The following is a 19,864-nucleotide window of genomic DNA, read 5'->3' as shown; positions in this document are numbered from 1 at the left end:
AAAGAGAAGATAGGGAGAAATCCCTCCAGGCTGCGTCAAAATATCATTCATTCATAACCACTCCCCACACTCCCCATCCCCCACCCTCTCTTCCTCACATCACAGTATCATCTATGCACAGCCATTCTCCACTCACCCAATATCTCCTCCCTACTTTCCTTGTTCAACAGACACTCCCCTCTTGCTCAACACCCCTTTCATCCCATCCATCTCATCCTTGGTCATCCCCTCAAGTTCACTCCCTCCACCTCTGCTTTCCACACTTCTTTTACTAGTCTTTCTTCACTTGGCCTTTCCATGTGTCCAATCCATTCCAATACTCTTTCATCAGACCTATCTGCTGTCTTTTCCACCCCCACTCTCCTCCGCACCTCTTCGTTTCTCACGTTATCCAACCATATAACCCCTGCCATACTTCTCAGACATTTCACCTCAAAGACATTTAAACTTTTCCTCTCAGCTTCTCATAAATTCCATGTCTCTGCCCCATACAGTGTCATCGGCACAATCATTCCTTCATGTAGTCTCCTCTTTGCATCCATTCCCAAATGCTTATTTCTCATTACACTTTTTAATCCCCCAAGGCATTTACTTGCTTCTCTGTCAACAATTTCCTTCCACCTCCACTCCTCCCTTTACTGCCACATGCAACCCCAAATACCTAAAGGTATCTGCTTCCTCCACCTTCTATCCTTTAAGACTTTCTTTCAACTTGCTGCCATTCTCTCCCCTTGTACATCTCATCACCTTGCTTTTACCCACATTTACCAACAACTTTCTTGTATCACATATCTTCCCAAACTCTGTCACTAACTCCCGTAATACTCTCTGACCCTGCCACAAGCACAGTGTCGTCTGCAAACAACATCTGGCTCAGCTCCCGCTTTTCTCCATTTTCTTTAACCATCTCCAATCCCCTGCCCATTACACTCACATTTACCTCCTGCACCACCTCATCCATATACACAATGAACACCTATGAGAACATGACACATTTCTGTCACAGCCCCACCTTTACCTCAAACCACCTGCTCTTTCCATTTCCAATTGTAACACAGGCTGTACTTCTTGTAAAAACTCTTGACCGGCCTCAACAACTTTCCCCCAATCCCATATACTTTTATCTGCAAAACCTCCCACAGTGGCTTTGTGGCTACCCTGTCATAAACCTTTTCCAAAACCATAACGGTCCAAAAAAATATCCTAAGGCTTTTTCACATATCTGCCTTACCACAAAAATCTGATTCTTGCAATCCCTACCTTTCCTAAACCCACACTGTTCCTCACCAACCCTGTTCCTCTCTTAATCCTATCAATTAAAACCCTCCCATATACCTTCCCAATTAAACTCAACAAAGTGATCCCTCTGAAACAATTACACTCATATTTTTCCCCTTTACCCTTGTAAGGCAGAACTATACAGGCAATCCTCCAGTCCTCTGGCACTCTACCTAATAGAAAATGAACATACCTTACATATTGCAAAATCAGAAACAAATTCAGAGCTGTAGTAGTTCTTACATAAACACAACATACACATTATACTTGTGCAGGAAATTTTTCTGTTACCATAGAACACATTACCCACTACAGTTATAGAAGACAAAATACAACACAAAAGTTGACTCAACACTAATGCACAAAAGCAAAACCTTTTTCTAACACAGAATATTCATGTTTGGTTTGCTGATTGTTGGGAACCATGCTGTAGAAACACAGTCCAGGGTGGTTCCTATGAACTGTATGAAGACTTCATTAGAGTTTCATTCTGTTGTACAAAGCCAGTGCTAAGTTGACTCAACACATTGCACAAAAGCAAAACCTATTTCTAACACAGAATATTTAAGTTTGGTTTGCTGATTGTTTGGAACCATGCTGTAGAAACACAGTCCAGGGTGGTTCCTATGAATTGTATGAAGCCTTAGTAGTTTCATTCTGTTGTACAAAGCCAGTGCTTGTGATGGATCTTAGTAGATTAATTTTCTTGTTCATTCTCACTGTCAGATCTATAGTGTACTGGCCAAAGGTCATATGAGCACCAGAAGTGAGGCCCAGATTTTCAGGGTTCAATTCCTCTGAAAAGTGTTTTTTAATCTATAGATTCATACTAGCAGGTAACCTGAATGGTCACCACCCTTTATGGCTACACACACAAACAACAGACCAAAGAGGAAATCAATCACTCTGTTGCCCCAGGACTCTCTTGCAGAGGAAATGAAATCATAGATCAACTGGCCAACCTAAGCATACTAAATTCCTGCAAACACCCCAGTAGACAATTTCCTGGGATAGGCATTAAGTTGGTTTGTGCAACCCCCCCCCCTCCCCATGGATGAGTTCTACTCTTTAACTTAATGTTATAGTTTATCATTTTAATGCAAATTGAAACCAGAATTACCTTTTGAGATATGCTCCTTTCTTTATGTAACAGGTGAGCCAAGAAGATGACAGTGAAGATGATGAGATTGATGTAGAATATCCTGATGAACAGGAAGAGAATGACCATGCTAACGAAAACTCTCAAGATGCTCCCACCTCCATCACATCTTCCTCATCAGAGCAAGTCACAGATGATGACAACTCTCAGCACAATAGTCAACCTCCTTCAAAGAAACTAAGAAGAGACTCCATAGAAAAGAGGAACAACCTGAAGAAGAACAATGTTAATCATAAATTAAACCATGGTCACGAGCTCCCTATGCTGCAGAGTATACTGAATGCAGTACAGAAAGCCCAGAGTGGTGGCAGCTCCCCCAGTCCGGCCCCCAGTGTAGCCAACAGCCCAAAAGAGAAAGACACCAGTGGACCTATCCCCAACAGCAAGGCAGAACCAAATAAGACAAAAAGGTAAGGATTTCAGTTCACTGGAATGTATTCATCTCTGATATAATGATGTACTGTAGAATTCTTTTCTGGCTCATTCAGTCAACAAGTATGCAGAGATTTACTCTGGCCCTGAGGAGGTCTGTTTTGCAGTCTCCCTGAGTGTAATTAGTTTGAGGAATCTTCAATTAGTCTTCATTCAGGGTCTGTTTTTCAGTTGAGCAAATTTTGTAATGCCCACAATTTTTTTTTTTTTTTTTTTTATATACCAAGGCTTTTTCCCCCTTCCAAGGGAGGTAGCCACAAAAGGAAAGGCATAAAAACACTCCCACCCATTTCATCCCTATATACACTCCACACCCCTCCCACCCTTCCTCTCATCTGAGCACCTCCTGGATGACGGGTCATCCCTGAACCCTGCCCACCGCCCTGGGTCAGAAGCAGTGTCGCAAGACACAGTACATCCACAGCAAGGCCGCTTCATTTAATCGGCGACCCCCCCTCTCCGTCCCCCTTTGCATATAAGGAGAGGACGGGGAGAAATCCCTTTGGGCTGCGTCAAAATTTACTCACACATACTACCCCACGCCCCACCCCCCGCCCATTCCTCCTCATGTCGTCACAACATCATCCATATACAGTACAACCATTCTCCACTCACCTCTGTCTTCCGTCCTCTCCCTTCCTTCCTCAACAGACATTCCCCTCTTCCCCAAAGCCCCCTTCACCCCATCCATCCACCTCATCCTAGGACGTCCCCTCATGTTCACTCCCTCCACATCTGCCTTCCATACCTCTTTTACTAGTCTTTCGTCACTCATTCTTTCCATGTGTCCAAACCATCCCACAAAATAGATTGTAAATTGTGCTACCATGTGCAAGTGTTTAAAGTGTAAGATGGGAAAAGAAGAGAGAAAATCTTGTCATGGTAATGGTAACAAAATGATAACAGGTCTGTTCAGTTGTGTATGCTTGCATTGTTTCAAATGATTAATTATTTGAAAGTGAGGTTAATAGTAATAATAACTGTTGCCTCATGTTTCTTGAGTTTTTGTAGGAGAAACACACACAGAGCAGAATCCCTAGTACCATCACTGTCCCACTCAATTGCCTTTTATGACACACTCGGGAAACACGGTGGTAGAATTCTTTTACCCCCACCACTGGAGGTCCAGAAGTAGTAGTTAGAAGTAGTAAAGGATAGATTCAAGGAAAAAGCATAAAGGAAGGTCAGCTATTGTACAAAACTATTGTCAGTCCTCCATGAGTAGAGATTTTAACTCATAAAATAGATGAAAGATGTGTGATTGGTCCATAGGGGCACTCCAAAATAGGCTCTAAAGTATTAGTTGCATGTTACCTAGCAGTCACTACACCAGTACAAAGTTGAAGAGGGAGGGTTGCCATGGTAATGAAGTGGTGAAATTAAACAAGCTTTGGCTGTTGGGCCCTGCTGTGAAGGTGCTGTGTCTTACTGTATTGCTTTCAACCCTGGCAGTGGGCAGAGATGATCCTTCATCCACAAAGAGTTACCATATAAGGGAAAGAAATGGTTGTGGAATGGGTGGAAGGTGGATGTGTGCCTTGATGGGCAACCTCCCTTATAAGGGGGGGAAATGCCTTTTTGTATATGGATAGACAGCCTCAAGTTCCGTGGATTGGAGACCATGTACAAGCCCCAGAGGCTGCACCTCCAGATGGATGTGAAGGATTAATGTGTTTTGAAAATGGACTGCAGGGTGACATAGATTAGTTGCCAGTCAAGTGAAATGGTACTAGCTAACAATCATTGATAACTTCAGTGACTGATAAGATTTCTTTATTTCCTTTCAGAACTCGAAGTCCTACTCCAAAGAAAAAAGAAAGTGAAAAAGTAAAAGGTGACAAGGAAACAGGTAGCAGCTGTGAAGAGGAATACCTTGAGGTGGAAGTCAACGGCACTAATTGTGTAAAAGAAGAGGAAGAATATTTCGAGTTAGGAGAGGTAATTTTCTCCATTTCTATCTTCTAGCTGTTAAGAGGAGTCAAGAGTTTTTACAAGAGTAGTAGAGCCTGTGTTAGAATTAGAAAGAGTGAGTGGTTTGGGGTAAAGCTGGGACTTTGTCAGGGATGTGTCATGTTGCCTTGGCTATTCAATTTATACATGGATGGGGTGGTGCGAGAGGTAAGTGGAAGGGTAATGGGCCAGAGATTGGAGATGATTAAAGAAAATTGAGAAAAATGGGAGATAAGCCAGTTGTTGTTTGCTGATGACATCACACTTGTAGGAGGATCAGAGGAGGGATTGAGAATGTTAGTGGTGGAGTTTGGGAAGATGTGTGAAAGAAGGAAGTTGAAGATAAATGTGTGTGAAAGTAAGGTGATGAGATATATAAGGGGAAAGGATGGCAGTAAATTGGAAGTGAGTATTAAGGGAGAGAAACTGGAGGAAGTGGCTAGCTTTAGATGCTTGGGGATAAATGTGGCAGGAGAGGGAGGAGTGGAGGTAGAGTATAGATTGAGGGAAGTAAGTAAATGCTTTGGGGGGTTAAAAAGTGTAATGAGAAATAGACATTTGGGAATGGATGTTAAGAGGAGATTGTATAAAAGGGTGATTGTACTGATAACACTGTATGAGACAGAAACATGGAACATAAGAGAGGAAGAGTTTGAATGGGGGTTACTAGGCTTGGTAGAGTGAGAAATGAGGAGGAGAGTTGGGGTGAAAAGGTAGTTGGGAGATAGGGTTGATGAAGGAGTATTGGGATGGTTTGGACACATAGAGAGAATGAGTGAAGAAAGATTAGTAAAAGAGATGTGGAAGGCAGAAGTGGAGAGAGTGAACATGAGGGGTGACCAATGATGAGATGGATGGATGGGGTAAAAGGGGCACTGGGAAAGAGGGGAGTGTCTGTTGAAGGAAAGGAGAAGACAGGAGATAGGGATGAGTAGAGAATAGTTGTGTATGGATGGTGCTATCATGCATGGAAGGGTGTGTATGGGATGGGGAGGTGAGGAAGTATGTGTGAATGATATTTTGACGCAGTCCAAGGGGATTTCTCCCCGTCTTCTCTTTTTCTGCATGAGGGGATGGAGAAGGAGCTCACCGATTAAATGAAACGGCCTTGCTATGGATGTGCTGTGTCTTGCTGCATTGCTTCTGACTCGGGACAGTGGGCAAGATGCAAGGATGACCCGTCATCCAGGAGGAACCAAGAAAAGAGGGAGGGAGGGGTAGTGAATGGGAATGGAGTATGTGGAGATGAAATGATGGGAGTGGATTTATGTCATTGATTGTGGCTACCACTTGTGGAGACAACCCTACAAGTGGATTCATCATTAGGAAAGTGTGCTGTGTGCCCCTATTAGCCAGAGTTGACAACATTCATAAATTGTGCTGGTAACTGGCATAGACTGAGTTTTAAGGAATGGTCTCTGGTTGGATACACAGTCATTTCAGCAATACTCCATGATGCTCTTAAGGTACATGGCACCAGAGAGATGAAGACACCTCTTCAAGTCATATTTATTGTCCATGTCTCATAGCTATACAACAAGATAGGGAGCACAAATGACTGGAAGATTTGGATCTAAGTCCTCCTGCATAAATATTGACACTGCTTTATAACGCCTTGGTAATGCCAGTCCTTCAGAAAAATTCCTGACAAGACCCACCAATGTTTGTCAAGTGAAAGTGAGAGTGAAAAGATAGTTGTAAATGGAAATTGGTTGTAAATGGTAAGGAGGTGTTATGGCTCAATTGTATGTTTTTGTTTGTTGTGTATATTTCTCAAGTGGATGAGGAGGGTTGTCACTTTATAATGAGACAGTGGGGGAGGAACCAACTCTGTTTCTTGGTCCTTGCTATGTTAATGCCATTTATTGCTGCATTGTCTGTGACCTGAGCAGTGTGACAGGAGACAGGGATGACCTTTCATCCACAAGGTGCTAAGATGGGAGGGAAGGCAAATGGGTTTTTGGATAGGTGGAGGGTAGTGTATGCTTTGACTTGACAACTCCTCCTGTAAGGGGGAGAAGGCTTTTCAGTATAAATATATGGCTGTTAAGAAAAGGTACAACTAATTATATTTTTACATATGTATTGCATTATGGTTTTTTTGTTAGAGTATTGAAACTTGCTTATGATGATGCTTTTACTAATAGTAAACATTTTTTCCAATAGAACTACATTGACGTGTCCAGTGAACTCAGAGAATCCAAAATAGCACGAACAGGTTCCCCCATAGCCACATCTGTCAAGAGCTCAACAGCAAACCTTACATCTGCACTAGATATCAGCAACTGTATAGGCACTTCTGCAGTCAACAGCACCAACTCTGTGATCAGCTACACCTCCTTCTTGGCACAGAGTGGTCTTGGCCTCCTACAAGGTTCAGCAGGAAGGGAATCGACTCTCATTCTTCCACCAGCAGGTAATTTTTTTAATTGTGCACTTCTTTACCTGTGTTTTATTCCGTTCTTTGATACTTCTTTAGTCGGGTGTTTGTATATTAAGATCCTCTGTCACTTATCATTCTTAGCCTTCTCATTGGTGTTGCTTAGCTAAGTTTCTAGTTATCAATCAATCAATCCATTATCCTTGATCTTACTTGCATCAAAACTACTGCTGTGAGAAATTTGGTCTTTTTTTTTTTGTGTGTGATATTTGCATCTTGGAAATGTGATCTGTCACAAGGCAAATTCTGTGCTGGTATTTACCTAATTGTACAGATAGTACCTAGTTATGAAAGAGATACATTCATGAGAATATCTCTAAATAGATTTGTATGTAACATAGGTCCCTATCAAATTTTGTACATACAATAATACATGCATACCAAAGGACCAGTGAACTCAGAATGACCAAATTGAAGCATATGCCCACTCCACACCCATCCCATACCCAGCAAAACCCATTCATCACCCCTCCCATTGAAGCAGCTGATGATGAAAGGTCAAGCAGTAGCTTGGCTTAGGTCATAGGCAGTGTAGTGAGACACAACATCTCCATAGCAGGGAACAGCAGCCAGAGCTGGTTTACAACACCACTTCATCATATGATGCCCTCCAAACCTCCACCACCACTACCAACACATCATCATCATCATCTTCATCTCCATCCACTTAAACCTATGGAACAGACAAGAACATCTCTTCAGGAGTTCCATAAGGCTCTGTGCTTGCATCAATAATGTTTCTTGTCTATGTCATTCATGTTATGGAAAGAACAAGCTATGCCAACATGTTTTCAGATGACACAGAAATCATGAGAAGATTGAAAAAGGAGGAGGACGGTAGACTATTACAAATAAGGTCTAGTCACTATTTTTGCAAGTATGGGAAATGAAGTTCAATACCAAAAAATGGAAAGCACTAGAAATGGGCAATGTTGGTAAAAGACCATCCTTAAACTTCCTTGGGAAGCAAACCTATTACAAAAGCAAAAGAGGAGAAGGATTAGGGGAATATTGATAAAAGACAACCTGTCATCTGACAGACATATCAGCAGGATTGTGGAAGAGATGTAGGGACTAATGGAAAAGATCAAAGTGGCATTTCACTGTATGGATGAAGAGAGGATGAAAAAAACTCATTGAAACCCTGATCTGTCCAAGACTGGAATATGTAATTAGTATGATCCTCAAGAACAAGTTTTGTTTTTAAGGCATGAAAGAGTGCAATAAAACGGGAGTGAATGGATGAAGGAATGACATGGCCCAAAGAGATGTTCTTGTTTACTAGTATGATCAATAGTATAGCTTTTGGTACTTGGGTGAGAATGTGGCAGGAAAGGGAAGAATGGAGGTGGGGTAAGAATATAGATTGAGAGAAGCAAGTAAATGCCTTGGGGGGATTAAAAAGTGTAATGAGAAATAGACATTTGGGAATGGATGCTAAGAGGAGAGTGTATGATATTGTATGGGACAGAAACATGGAACATAAGAGATGAAGAGTTTAAATGTGTTTGAGATGAAATGCCTGAGAAATATGGTACGGGTTAATAGGCTTGGGATGGTTTGGGTGAGTGAAAAAAGATAAGTAAAAGAAGTGTTTAAGGCAGAAATGGAGGGAGTGACCAAGGATGAGATAGATGGGGTAAAAGGGGCATTGGGGAAGAGGGGCATGTCTGTTGAAGAAGAAAGGGAGAAGACAGAATATATGAGTGGAGAATGATTGTATATGGATGATGCTGTGATGCATGGAAGGGAGTGGATGGGGGATGGAGGGTGAGGGAATATGTGTGAATGATGTTTTGACGCAGCCCAAAGGAATTTCTCCTTGTCTTCAATGTTTCTGCATGAGGGGATGGAGGCGGGGTCACCAATTTAATGAAGTGGCCTTGCTGTGGATGTGCTGTGTCATGCTACATTGCTTCCTACCCAGGGCAGTGGGCAAGATGCAGGGATGACCCATTATCCAGGAGGAGCCAAGAAAAGAGGGAGGGAGGGGTGGTGTATGGGAGTGGAGTATGTGGGGATGAAATGGGTGGGAGTGGATTTATGTCTTACTTTGGCTACCTCCCTTGTAAGGGGGAAAAAGCTGTTGGTGTATGTATATATGTATATGGTATGGTCCCCACTCAGAGTGAAGGATATAAACAAGATTGAGAATCTACAAAGGGCAGCAACCAAACTGGTCCCCAGCCTGGCAGATAAACCATATGAAAAAAGACTAAAAGCACTGTGCCTGTCAACTTTGAAAGACTGAAGAGAAAGAGGTGATATGATTACATTGTTCAGGTCACTAATGCAGATGGATTGCATTGACAGAGGAGATCTGATTAAAGATGGGGGTGTGTTTAAGAGGTCATGAGAGTAAATTAAGAAAAGCCATATGTCTAAAAGATGTGAAGAAATACCGTTTTCCATATAGATGCATAAATACTTGGAATAGCTCAGAAAGTGATAGCCCAAGCTCATACAGTACATGAGTTCAAATCTAAATATAATTATGGGGAATCAAGGGTTTAGATTAAGTTAGAATTGTGCATGAATTTGAAGCTAGGTGTGATAAAGAATTAGTGAATAGAATATGGGACTTAGCAAGCATTGCTCCTTTCCTGTATACTACAATTAGGTAAACACACACACAAGCATATAAATCTTTAACCCATTTTCAGAGAAAAATAAATTGAGGTAAAGAGGTATCTGTATATTTCGACCACTATTTGTGGTTCTCTTTAGCAGATAGGTCCAGTAAGTAGATACATACATACATATACCAAAGGCTTTTTCCCCCTACATAGGGGGTAGCCACAAAGAAAAAGGCATAGAAACCACTCCCACCCATTCCATTTCCTATATATTCCACTCCCCTCCACCCTCCTCCCTCCCTCTTATCTTGGCACCTCCTGGATGACGTGTCATCCCTGCATCCTGTCCACTGCCCTGGGTCAGAAGCAGTGTCGCAAGACACAGCACATCCACAGCAAGGCCGCTTCATAAATTCGGCAACCCCCCCCCTCTCCGTCCCCTCATGCAGAAAAGGAGAAGACGGGGAGAAATCTCTTTGGGCTGCGTCAATTTTTTTCCATACATACTTCCTCATCCCCCATCCCCCACCCACTCCCCTCATGCTTCATAGCATCATCTATACACAACCCCTCTCCATTCATCCCTATCTTCTGTCCTCTCCCGTCCTTCCTCCACAGACATTCCTCTCTTCTGTAATGCCCCTTTCACCCCATCCATCCATCTCATCCTAGGATGCCCCCTCATATTCACTCCTTCCACCTCTGCCTTCCATATTTCTTTTACTAATCTTTCTTCACTCATTCTTTCCATGTGTCCAAGCCATCCTAATATCCTTTCATCAACCCTATCTCCCAGTTCCCTTTCCACCCCTGTTCTCCTCCTCACCTCCTCATTTCTTACTCTATCCAGCCTAGTAACCCCTATCATACTTCTCAGACATTTCATCTCAAACACATTCAAATTCCTTCTCTCTTCCTCTCTCATGTTCCATGTTTCTGCCCCATACAATGCTGTTGGTACAATCACTCCTTCATATAACCTCCTCATATAACCTCCACCAAGGCATTTACTTGCTTCTCTCAATCTACATTCTACCTCCACCCCAACTCCTCCCTTTCCTGCCACATTCGCACCCAAGTATCTAAAACTATCCACTTTCTCCAGAAGTATTAAAGTTTAGAAAGTGTTTAATAAATGATGATTCTACGATTTTTCATCTAAAATTACAATGAGATTTGAAAACAATGGCAGCATTTTTCTAACCAATGCAGTGATCCATATTGATGGAGTAAAAAAACACAGGAGTTCTCTTGAATGTATCTGCTGGGGTAACTGAAGGCTGATGGGAGGGTTTTAATTGAGAGGATTAGGAGGGGAACAGAGTATTTGGTGAGGAACAGTGTGGGTTTGGGAAAGGTTGGGGTCACTCAGTTATCTGACACACTGAAAAAAGTATGGTGACTCCAGGTCAGGCTATGCAGATAGCACAGAGGCTGAGGATCACTTCCTAACTTGTTGCAGAGTTTTTTATCAATACTTTGCATGGTTGCACCAGCTTGTGTGTAATTATTCACTTCATTCCCCTTTTAATTGTTTTAATGCAGGGAAAGGGGTTGGCCCCACCACCATTCTCCTCACAACCCAACAAGGTAAGTGTGTATAGAAAAGCAGCTATGGCATACAAACTAATGTAGAGTTGTTACATCCAGAATTGACCTTGTGGTCTCAATTCTTCTGTAGCTGCATAGAAATAGGAAGCATATTATACTTTTTCCTTTTATAAATATTGATGCAAAAGTATTGAGTGCACATGTAATAATGGCTGTACATGAACTGCTAAGATAGCTTTTTATGTCAAAGTAATTTGTTCTGCAACTAAGAGTTTTAGGTAAGGAATTATCTTAATCCCTGCTTGAACCTGAACACAATATTATAAAAAGAGATGTATGAATTTGAAATTAACAATTCTTTTCTGAGCATGTGTAAGATGATGAAACAAGATTAACAGTTTTGCTTTAATACAAATACATGCCTGTAGCTGAATGGTAGAATCATCATTGTACCTTCCTCATTGACTTCTGTGTAATTGTTAAACAGTTACAGAGATCAAACATAACTGACAACCTTGGTTCCAATAACTAAAAGATGGTAGGAAAACACAGGTTGGATCAGGAAAACTATTTTACTGATCTTTTGACTACAAGTCTTCTTTAGAGTCTGAAGAAAACCTGTAGTTGAAATGTCACTAAGATAGTGTTCCATATTCAACCCATGTTTTTCTCACACCTTTTCCACTTTACCGTCTCACCTTCAGCCAACACCATACTTTCCTCAAGAAACATTTGATGCTCTCTAACAACTCTCATCTTACCCATACACTTGTAAAATCTGCTGAAACAGATTTATACCACTCACTAAATTATTGTTAAAAGTGAGTTGTGAAAAAATATACACTTAAGACACAGTGCCAAATATGATGGCTAGTTAACCGAAGGTTGAGGACATTTCCAAATGTAACAATTTGGTCACCAACAATGAAGTAGGGTAATAATTGATATTTGGCACCAAACATGAAATTGTCAAAGTGAAACACACTAAATGTGCACTTCAACTCTTATTTTTCTTTGTTTTTTCCTGCCTTTGAACTACTTTATTTCCCAAAGTATGCTTGGTTATTTCTCTCCTACACTCCCTCTCCCTCCTTCCTTCCTTCCTTCCTTCCTTCCTTCCTTCCTTCCTTCCTTCAGTTACGACATCAGATAACCTTTAATCAATCAATCCTTCCTTCCTTCCTTCCTTCCTTCCTTCCTTCCTTCCTTCCTAGTAGAGGGCCCAACAATGGAAACCTGATTGTGGTGATCCAGTAAGATAGGTCTAGGAAAGTATGATCTCTACATCGCTAATAATTATCAATACCCTCATCTTGTATCAGAAGGTGCATGGCCCTTAGTCTCCAGACTGGACAAGATCTCTGTCAACTTCAATGATCTCACCCGCCCCCCCCTTTTCACGGAGAGCTGACAGCAGGTTATTGCTTCCTTCCTCTAGTGATGTAGTAACATGCACACATTGATACAACACAGACATTGGTTCAACATTTCATTTTGACAAGATCTCTGGGAGGGGTTGAGGACCATGGGTAACTGGGGAGGTTTTCAATCTGGAATAGGCAATGGTTATCCTTAACATGGACTTAGTTGAACTTACTGGAGTGAAGTAGTACAAAAAAAATTCTTTTGTTTCAGGATTAGCCAGTGGTGAACCAGCTGGGGGAAGAGGAGTCGGAGGTGGTGGGAGTTTGGACTCGAGCATGCAGTTATTAGTACCTGGATCAGTCGGGACCACTGGCAGCACGACTACCAATGGCTCTGTTGGTACAACTACTGCTTCTGGCCAATACATCCATCCCTCCCCTGTGTCTCAACAAGAGGTACAGGCCACATTAGGTAGGAATTCTCATATAAGTACCTGTTGATTTGTTCATTCTAACTTTTCCTGTGATTTTGTTTTATAATTTTTCATGATAGTACATATCCTACACAGTGCTTCTAAAGTCTGGCTGTTTGGCCCTTCTGTGAAAGCAGTGGTTTGCTTCATTAATCTTGATTTTGATAAGAGTGGTGTTGTGGAGTACAAGGGTGAATTTTAATAATGGTAACAACATAGGCATAGTTACTTTTTTTCATTAGTTTATTATATAAGTACATGCTTCTTTGAATTACCCACAAATGTTTCTTTTATTTGTCAGAGCAATATCAGCGAAAACTTGCCTTCCATGAACCGCGGCCATGCCCAACGTGTCGTCGGATGTACCGTGATGCTGCCACTCTTCGCACACACATGGCAATCATGCATGCAGAAGGTAATTAGTTAATATTATTTTGTAGGGATGTTGAGGGAGGGGAGGGGAGTCAAGTAGAGGATGTGGGGATGCAGGTGGAAGGATGATAATGGGGGAAACTGGAGTAAGAGGAAGATGGGCAGAGTATTTTAGGGAGTTGCTAAATGTGAAGGAGGGTAGGGAGGGAAAGGTAGTTGCAATGGGAGGTGCTGGGAAAATGATGGTGATGGGTGAGGGGGGGTGGAGGAGAGGTGAAAGGGGATGAGGTGAAAGCAGTTATTGGAATGGTGAGAGTAGGTGGGGCACATGGGTTGGAAGGGTGTCATGCGGAGTGTCTGAAAAAGGGAGATGCAGTGATGGTAGACTTGCTGGTGAGGTTGTTTGATGCTTGTCTGGAAGGGGGCAGAGTGTCAGGGGACTGGAGGAGTCCCTGTGTAGTTCCACTTTGTGGATGGGGGGTGGTTTGCAGGTATGAGTGTGGTGGTTTAGGGGAGGATCAGTTTTTTGGGTGTGGTTAGGGGGGCTTATGGGAGGGTTTTGGTTGGGAGGATTGGTAGGGGAATGGAGGGAGTCATTGGTGGGGAGTGGTGTGGGTTTGGGACAGGAGGGGGTTGTGTGGATTGGATTTTTGTGGTGGTGCAGATACTTGGGAAGGGGTGTGGATTTTTTTTTTTTTTTTTTTGGGGGGGGGGGGCCTTTATGAATTTGGAGGGGGCTTGTGATGGGGGTGGAAGGGTGTTATGGGGGATGTTGCAGATGTATAGGATGAGGGGAGGGCTGTTGGGAATGGGCAGGGGCTTTTACAAGAGTGCTGGGGGCTGTGTTGGAGTTTGAAATGGTGAGGGTGAGTGGTTTAAGGTGGGGGTGGGACTTCGTTGGGATGTGTTGTGTTGCCGTGGTTGTTCACTTTGTACGTGGGTGGGGTGATGTGGGAGGTGGGTGCGGGGGTGGTGGGCTGGGGATTGGAGATGATTGGGGGAAACAGAGAGAGGTGGGAGGTGGGCCAGTTGTTGTTTGCTGTTGACACTGCACTGGTAGCAGGGTCAGGGGAGGGATTGGGGAGGTTGGTGAAGTAGTTTGGGAGGGTGTGTGAAGGAACGAAGTTGAAGGTGGGGGTGGGGTGTGTAGGGTTGGGTGGTGGTGGGTTGGAGGTGGGTGTTGGGGGAGAGAGACTGGAGAGGGTGGCTGGCTTTAGATACAGGTGGGTAAATGGAGCAGGTGAGGGGGAGGAATGGAAGTGGGTTATTGATTGAGGGAGGCAGGTGGGTGCCTTTGGGGGATGGATGAGTATGGTGGGAGGTAGACATTTGGGAATGGGTGCTGGGGGGTGGTTGTACCGATAGCACTGTGTGGGGTGGAAGCATGGAGCATGAGAGAGGAGGAGTTTGGGTGTGTTTGAGATGAGGTGCCTGAGGGGTGTGGTGGGGGTTGCTGGCCTAGATAGAGTGAGGTGAGGAGGAGAGCAGGGGTGGAGGGGGAGTTAGGGGCTAAGATTGGTAAGGTGTTGGGGTGGTTTGGGCACATGGTAGGAAAGAGTGAAGGAAAATTGGTAAGAGAGGTGTGGAGGGAGTGAAAATGAGGGGTTGACAAAGGATGAGATGGATGGATAGGGTAAAAGGGGCAGTATCTGTTGAGAAAGGAGGGGAGAGGACAGAAGATAGGGGTGGTTGGAGAATGGTTGTGTATGGATGATGCTGTGATGCATGGAATGGGTGGGGGGTGAGGGAGTGTGCATGAATGTATGATGTAGCCTGAAGGGATTTCTCTGTTTTCTCTTTTTCTTCATAAGGGTATGGAGGGTGGGTAACTGATTAAATGAAGCAGCCTTGCTGTGGCTGTGCTGTGTCTTGCTCACCAGGGTAGTAGGTGAGATGCAGGGATGACCTGTCATCCAGGAGGAGCCAAGAAAAGAGGGAGGGAGGGAGGGGTGGTGAATGGGAGGGGAGTGTGTGGGGATGAAATGGGTGGGAATGGATTTATGTCTTTGGCTTTGGCTACCTCCCTTTAAAGGGGGAAAAAGCCCATGGTGTATATATATATATTTATCTATTATTTTGTAGTACAAAGTGCCTTGGTGATATGTAGTGGATGGAATGTGAAAGCAAGAATGAGTAAAAGTGTATATGAGATAGGATCCTTGGTAAATTTGAAATTCTTAAAAATGTGATCAGTAGATATAGAGAGTCATTTGATAGAAATGGTTTGTGTGATTCATCATGGTTCACCATGGTCTTGGATCACGTGTTGGACTCGTGATCCAAGACCATGTGTGTGTGTGTGTATGTGTGTTGTAATTGGTAAGCAGGCCTGCCTGGCAAGTGGGAGCTCCTGGGTCTCTGGGTGGTGCATCTTTTTAAATGACTCCCAACTCCAACATGGTGTAATGGATAGAATCCCATGGCAGTGCACACACCCAGATTGGCCCTTGGCAGGTGGGGCTCAAAGGGAGGACATGTGTAGAGGGTCACTTGGGATGACAGTGTTGTAATCGGTAAGCATACCTACCCAGCAAGTGAGAGGTCTTAGGTTCAATCCCTGGGTGGTGCCAGCTTTTCAGGGGCCCTTCTTAAACCTGCAAATAGTACAGCTGCACCTTTTTCCTCTTGTCCCTAGGTTTTTAACATCTTCTTCCTTAGCATCCACTCACCAATATCTTTTACTTTTGTTTTACACACAGCTGGGTTCAGCCACATTTGTTATTGAGAAATTTCTCTAGAAAGGTTTACTCTAAAACTTTAATTGCCCTCACCATTTCTGACGTAGTGTATTTAGAAATGCAAAAATGCACCTTGGCATAAGTTTTACTTGGGAAAAAAGTACTTTATAGACATATTTCAAAGTTACTGATAGAAACCACAGTCCATGTTTCATTAAATTCATCCATTAAGCACATTTTATTTGTACATTGTTTTCTTTAGGTTTATATTCATATTATTTATTCATGTTTGACATAATTCCAGGAAGAGAACCATTTGCATGTACCTGTGGTGCATTGTTTCGGACCAAGTACGACATGTACCAGCACAAGAAGAACGGACATCGGTAATGTGACTCGTATGTTGGTGCAGATCATCGTTGGAAGGATGGGATATTGGTGCCCAGTGTAACAATGACCAATTTAACCTTCCATTTGACACAACAGAGTTGTTACTTGAAATTCCATGATTTTTTTTACATAAATGAAAGTGCTCAATTTTATATGTGACTATGGTAAGAGTAATGAAAGTAGAAGGTAAGGTTTTTCCGTCGTAAGAGTTGAATTTTTGAGCTGTGATCCAGCCACAACTCTTTGAACTTGACTTTCATCTCTTCCAGCTCTCAGGCTTCTTGGCATGTTGATGAAAGACACTCAACCAAGTCTTCTGAGTGGATATGGGTTGTATTTAGGTGACTTTTGTCACCCCTTATGTAATGCACAAACCTTTTAGGTAATTCTGTGAGGTGACATCTTTGAACTAGGTTTCCGAGATGTTTGTTACCAATCAATTTAAATGGATCCCTCCCAGTGGTATGCCCTTGTATGTAATAAATGAGGCATTAGGAGGAGGAACGTATTAAGCACGAGATATGGGAAAATTCCTATAAATTTGTAAGCTTCCAAAATGCCATAACTTTTGAACCAGTGAATATATATTTTTGCTAAATGAAGCTAGGAACCTCTAGATAAACATGTAATAAACAAAATTTTCACTATGCACAAACATTTTCTCATGCACACACATACACATACACACACACTGTGTGTAAGGTCACAGCATTACTCATAGATTGGTCATATATGTACTCTGGGCTCCCATCCAGGGGGAGTAATAGCTGTCAATCACAAGTTCAACATGTGATCCAAGACCATGGTGAATCACACACGCATGCACACAGGGTGCAACGAGTGTTGCTTCTTTCCTGTATACTACAATTAGGTAAAAACATACACACACACACACACATACATTTGCTCTCTCTTTTGCTCTCTTACCACTCTCACTCACTTTCACTTTCAATCTCTTCCACTCACTTTCATCCTCACTCTTTTTTACTCTCTTGTACTCTCTCATTCACTTTCTCTAACTCTCTTTTTTCATTCTATTTTTCTTTGTTCAGTGCTTCATAGGTTCCTTCTTGTGGCCTCAGACAAGCAAGTTACCTGTCTCCGTGTTGGTGGAGCTTTTTATCCGGTGAGTTACCGTCATGGCCTAACGTGATGAGATGTGCTCTCTTTTGTCATGATGCCCAGTGTTACCAAGATTGTGATGACATGTTTGTTACCGATGCCTACTATAGGTGTTAATAATAAATTTATTGTGTATTTTCGAGGTGGAAACTTGCTAAATGCAAGAACTAATAATGGTAAGGCATATTCTCATTTCCATAAAGACTTTATGGGATTTCTTAGAGTTAAGTACTATTGTGCTAATAATTTGCTCATACAAGAAAGACGCAAATATTATTCAAGGAAACCAGTGAATCCTTTTGCACAACTTTTGTGGTGCTAATTGCTTAATTTTTTTTTTTTTTTTTTTTTTTCATTAAGTTAATAATTGGATGAACTGTTTCAGGCATCAGTCAGTTATATTAGTTTTCTTTATAATTTTGTGGTAATTCATTTATAGTTATTTTCATAAAAAAAAGAAAGAAAAAAGTTATTTATTTTTGGCATGAGTAATTTAGGTCACAGTTTGCACTGAAGAAATTTTCATTTCGATGTATAGGAAGACTTGAATTTTATATTGACCATAAAATCATGTCAATCTGCAAAGAAAATTTTAACGAAAATGCATTTGTATAATATATTTAGATGGGATGGTGAACATCTAGATAGTTATGTTTTTGATGTTTGATAAAAGACATAGTGGGAGGGTGAATGGTCAGAGTGGTTGATCTGTAGTCATTTGCATGAATTATTTTGTTTAAATTGTATTTGACTCCAGTGATTAGAACCACCACCGTTCGCTAGTTTGTTTTTTGAATACTGTTATTCATTTATAAAAGTGATTGTTGATTGAGAAGGTATTAGTTCTGTTGCAGAAGTTAGGATCCTGGTTAGGTTCTTGGCGTGGCATTATGGCATGTTTCAACGACCCCATTATGGGCTTATGTTTTTCAAATTGTAATTATTACAATTATTGTAGATTTTAAGCATTTTTGTGTTAATGCCAGGCTAAAGACCATGCAAGGTGAGCATGGATTAACCCAAGATGTTACCATTGTGGGCATTTGATTCAACAGAATACTGGGTTACGTAATTGGTATGTGATAGCATGTGCTTTTAAATGTGTAGCCCAGATGATTGTTTCACCATAAGGATAAGTTTATGCCCAAAGTATTCCTTTTTCATTCAGATATACCAGTGATAGCTGTTACCAACTTACCTACCAAATATTCTATGCGATTTTATAGCAAGTCCACAGCTTCAAATGTATGTTTTTGCACCGCCTACCCCCTAGTAGAGTGGATGTGATTTGAATGTTACCAAGTAGGCTTAGAGTGTTACCAGACCAAAAAAAAGAAAAAAGAAGAAAAAAAAGAAGGAAAAAAATGTATGTGTGCAATGCGATTATGAAGGAAACCTAAAATTCTGTTTGGTATGTAAATGTTACCTTGGTTACCTATAATTTTTGTTATAATATTTTTATGTTTAATTATGTTGTTTAGACAGCATATTATTTGCCATTTTGAGCTCAAAACTTGTGAATGATCTTTTGTGTGTTGAAGGTGTTTTGGTAAATGAGGTGTAGCAGGGATGGAGCACATTTGAATGTTAGTGTTTTTAGATATACACTGATCTACTGTTGGTTACTTGTGCACATTCATGTGATCAAGTCTATGTTCATGAGTTTTCTGTAATATGGATGGGGCTGAGGGGTGTACCACTTGAATTTTGAATGCAAGAAATTTATATGTTGTGTAGTTTGGTAATAATGTCGAGTTCTTGAACTAAGAAGTGTGATCAAAGTTCACGCATAGATATATTCAACTTTGTCTTTCTTGGTCACAATGGCTGCAATAGCTGCCAGGCCATATCCAGGAGCTACTGCTTAATACAGTGGTCCTCAACTCCCAAAATCTTATGTATTGGGCATTAGTTTTATGTCGCGTGCGAGATGCAGGGATGACCCGTCATCCAGGAGGAGCCATGATAAGAGGGAGGGAGTTGGGTGGATGGGAGTGAAATATGTGGAGATGGAATGGGTGGGAGTGAATTTTATGGCTTTTGTTTTTTGGCTACCTCCCTTGTAAAGGGGAAAAAGCC

The 19,864-nt window shown here is 41.9% G+C and overlaps 1 protein-coding gene across 3 annotated transcripts in view; it reads left to right on the top strand.

The window, feature by feature from the left end:
- LOC143033341 (uncharacterized) overlaps window positions 1-19,864 on the top strand; it is a gene marked incomplete at its 3' end in the record, with an annotated part of 25,600 nt that extends 5,736 nt beyond the window's left edge. For 2 of the 3 annotated variants that reach the window (XM_076198664.1, XM_076198662.1), the window contains 7 exon segments: window positions 2,432-2,847; window positions 4,657-4,807; window positions 6,986-7,235; window positions 11,381-11,425; window positions 13,022-13,222; window positions 13,525-13,638; window positions 16,578-19,864. In XM_076198664.1, coding sequence (XP_076054779.1) covers window positions 2,432-2,847; window positions 4,657-4,807; window positions 6,986-7,235; window positions 11,381-11,425; window positions 13,022-13,222; window positions 13,525-13,638; window positions 16,578-16,663 — 1,263 coding nt within the window. 3 annotated transcript variants of the gene reach the window in all.

Source organism: Oratosquilla oratoria, chromosome 15, assembly GCF_046742065.1.
Source record: "Oratosquilla oratoria isolate Oo_2021 chromosome 15, ASM4674206v1, whole genome shotgun sequence".
Classification (NCBI taxonomy): Eukaryota; Metazoa; Arthropoda; class Malacostraca; order Stomatopoda; family Squillidae; genus Oratosquilla; species Oratosquilla oratoria.
The sequence above is the reverse complement of the archived record's forward strand: the minus strand, read 5'-3'. Positions and strand labels throughout refer to the sequence as shown.